General features: G+C 57.8%; 1 protein-coding gene across 1 annotated transcript; it reads left to right on the forward strand.

Annotated features, from left to right (window-relative positions):
- Positions 1-1594: 1594 nt before the first annotated feature.
- LOC132483431 (Golgi-associated RAB2 interactor protein 4-like) lies at positions 1595-3274 on the forward strand. Its single transcript, XM_060088724.1, has one exon. The coding sequence runs from the start codon at positions 1595-1597 to the stop codon at positions 3272-3274; it is 1680 nt and encodes a 559-aa protein (XP_059944707.1).
- The last annotated feature ends 404 nt before the right edge of the window (positions 3275-3678 follow it).

Raw genomic sequence — 3678 nt, forward strand, 5'->3', positions numbered from 1 at the left:
GGAGCTGCAGGGAGCCGCAATTAATGCTTTACTCTCCACCCGCTTTTCCTTGGACCCGAGGAGGAGAAATTACAAAAAGATCACATCACACTCCTTTGACCTTACGATTTCCACACAGGCAAGTGCAGGGAAACGCTAGTCTGGAGGAAGAAAATGCATTCAAAACACGTGCACAGGGACTTCCCTGGTGGCGCAGTGGTTAAGAATCCGCCTGCCGACGCAGGGGACCCGGGCTCGAGCCCTGGTCCGGGAAGATCCCACGTGCCACGGAGCAACTAAGCCCGTGCGCCACAACTACTGAGCCTGTGCTCTAGAGCCCGCGAGCCACAACCACCGAAGCCCGCACGCCTAAAGCCCGTGCTCCCCAACAAGAGAAGCCAAAAATAAATAATAAAATAAATTTACAGGGAAAAAAACACGTGCATAGCCCTTAGCTGTTTATAAAGTTCTTGAATGTGTGTGCCCCCTTCCGATTCTCACGTCTTTCCATTTTGCGGATAAGCAAACGCAAGTCCAGAGCATTTGAAGGACTTGCTCAAGGTGGCAGGTGATGGTGCAGAGAGGGAGCTACCTCGGTGCAACAACTTTCAGACAGTGTGCCACCCCGGTCCCACACAGAGGTACACAGAGGGTGGAGGAGACAGGACAGCACGAGTAATGATCACAACTCTGAGTGACAAATACAATGAGAGACGTGTGTTTGGGGACTGGATCTATTCAGAGGAGGGGGTCTGGGGCATGGGAAGGAGTTCTGGGTTAGGGAAGGCTTCACAGGGGAATTGGCACTCACCATCGTCCACGTTTACTGAGATTCTATGAAAGGACAGACTAAGGACCGCCACTGCCAACTCTGCCTTATTCGATACAATTAAACCATGAGCTGAAATGGTTCCAATTGATCCCATCAGCTTACATTCCTATAGATTTCATCCAGTAGCTGAATTTGGGGGAGGAAAAGAAAAAGGACCCACACAAAACTTTCCCACTTGAAGACATTTTTATTTTGGTAACGCACCTGAGTCCCTGGCAGGATGGGCCTGTCCTCCGCGGGGGCAATGGGGTGTTTGGCAGAGGATGGGGGCCCTGCCCTGAGGGGGCAGCTGGGGGATGAGGCGAAGGGCTTTGGGACAGTGATAGGTCACAAAGGGCTTTGTGACACTGATAGGTCACAAAGGGCATCAGAGGATAAATAGGCTGTGCCAGGGGGTTAGGCTGACAAAGTGGTTACTTCTCTCACTAGGACGGAAGTTCACCACAGCCTCTTGGGGAGATAAAAACCCAGAAGCAGAAGTGAGGTGAGGCGGAGGGGGAGCCTGCCGTACCTCTCGACACACTTGAAGAGATTCGGCCTGGGCTCCAGGCGCCCTACAGCGTCCCCGCTGTGATCATCTGTGATCATCTACCCACACCCCTGCTGCCTCTGGGAGACCCTGAGGCAAACGTGGGGGCCTGTGGGGCGGGCTTGGAAGACCTGCCACAGGGCCGCCTGTGTGACGCAGGAGCATCGCAGCTCGCTCTTCTGCCAGTGAGGCCGAGGGAGGGAGGAGCCAGGGAGCCGCCTTAACCGCGCTGCCTGTCGTGATCAAAGACAGCCATGAGTGGGGACTCTCTGCTCCCGTATCACACGGCCCGGAGCAGCACCTGGGTGGACCTGTTCACCACCACCACGGGGAAGCTGCAGCAGCAACTGCACAAGGGCGAATACGACCATTTCAAGTACGCGCCGATATTCGAGAGCGACTTCATCCAGGTCACGAAGAGGGGAGGAGCGATTGATGTGCACAACTGTGGCGGCATGCTGACCATGGGCATCACATCCACCAGCCCCGTCCTCCCGCTCCCAGACATCATGCTGCTGGCCCGACGGGCCACCGGCTGTGAAAAGCACGCCGAGTGCAGCCAGGACACCAAGGGCAAGAGCCACAAGGCTGCAAAGACCTTAGAGCTCACCAGGCTCCTTCCCTTGGAGTTCGTGAGGCTCTCCACTCACAGTCGTGAGAAACAACAGCTGCGCGTGAAGCTTGCCACTGGCCGCTGCTTCTACCTGCAGCTGTGTCCCCCTCTGGACGCGCGGGAAGACCTCTTCGCCGAGTGGGAACAGCTGATTTACCTCCTGCGACCACCAGTGGACAGTGAAAGCAACACCTATGCCGTTCCCGTCTGGGACATGACCTGCATGCCTGTGTTCGAGGAGGAGCAGGACGGGAGGAGCCCGGCCGTGGAGGATTTCCAAGGAAAGGGGCATCAGGACCAGGTGAGCGTCAGCAGCCTCCACACGTGCCCTGGGGTGGCCGGGGCCACGCCTGCAGCTTTTGCTGGGGGGCACGGAATCCAACTGGACTCCCACAAGCCCGATACCATGCCCGATGCGGCCGCTGCGAAAGCAAAACCTACTACAGGGCTCGACAAAGCGTCCGCGTCGCGGGCAACAACCAAGGTGGAGACAGCAGGGGTGGCAGGAGGCACCGCGGCGGGTGCTCTGAGCACGGCAGTGATCGAGTCTCCTGCTGCTCAAGAGCGGGGCACGGCCAGAGCAGCCACAGCCAGCGACGGGCCCGGAGGAAGCAAAACCAACACAGCCACTGGGGACACGGCCACAACATCCCTGAGGAGCGGGAAAACGGCCTTGGCAGGGGCTGAGAACAATTCAGAGCATGCTTCCAGCACGTCCACCAGCCTCTCCCCAGGGGCCGGCATGACTGTGGTCGGAGCAGAACCTACCAGCAAGACTGTCAAAGGAAGAGCCGACAAGGACCATGAGGGGACCCTCGTCTCAAGCTTGCCACAGGAAGGCAAAGTGAGCAAACAGGGTGGCAGCTCACAGAGAGTGTCCCAGGCCCGCAAGGGAAGAAGGGAGAGGAGGGAGCACTGGGGAGAGGACAGGGCTCTGACGAGCCCCTCGCTCTGCAGTTCCGTGGAAAGCCACCACAAGGCAGCGGGGAGCAAGACCATCCCCAAAGCAGCGGGCCCGTGCTCAGGCGGCCGCAGAGCCACTAGACATGACCAAAAGGCCAAAGGCCACGGCAGCCCAGGGGGCAGCGAGCAGGGCACTGCCCCCAAAGGCATCAGCCGTGCTCCCATCACCAGGGACTCCAAGACCTCGCACAAATCGGGCAGGAGCTTATCTCCAGCGCGTTCAGGTCCCACCACCAACATACTCAGCAGGATCAGCTCTTTCTTCAGGAATGTGAGAGCCAGACTTACAAAAAAGACGGTGGCCTCATCACGAGATAAACATGGGAGCATCCTGGCGGAGCCAGTGGAAGGGACCTGAATGGAGGCCATCACAGAGACAGCAGAGAGTGGCCAGGGGCTGGAAATCACCGGTGTGACATCTGAGACCTTGGAGCCAGTGACCGTTGAAGCCCATCAATAGGACCTAGAGCTGGGAGCTGCAAAGGGGACCAGGGCTCTGGGAAATACCCCTGGAGAGCCCCTGTCAGCTTCCTTGCTGCAATTTAAATAAAAAACCATACAGTCTGAGAACGCATGCAGTGTTTTGTCTGAATTTCTAGGTCCCGAAGCCCAGCCGTAGCCTCACAGTGGATTCTGCCACAGTCTGAGACCCAGTGTCCAGGCAAGGGCAGCCCCACCTCACACACATGCTCAGCGCCAACAGCAGTGCTCCATCTGGCTTCCACTCCTTTCTGGCTTTGCCCCTCAGGGCCATGGCTCAAA

The sequence above is a fragment of the Mesoplodon densirostris genome, chromosome 2, assembly GCF_025265405.1.
Source record: "Mesoplodon densirostris isolate mMesDen1 chromosome 2, mMesDen1 primary haplotype, whole genome shotgun sequence".
Taxonomy (NCBI): domain Eukaryota; kingdom Metazoa; phylum Chordata; class Mammalia; order Artiodactyla; family Ziphiidae; genus Mesoplodon; species Mesoplodon densirostris.

What these genes read in the sequence shown, in the direction of transcription:
- LOC132483431 (XM_060088724.1), top strand. Translation starts at nt 1,595, where the DNA reads ATGAGTGGGGACTCTCTGCTCCCGTATCACACGGCCCGGAGCAGCACC.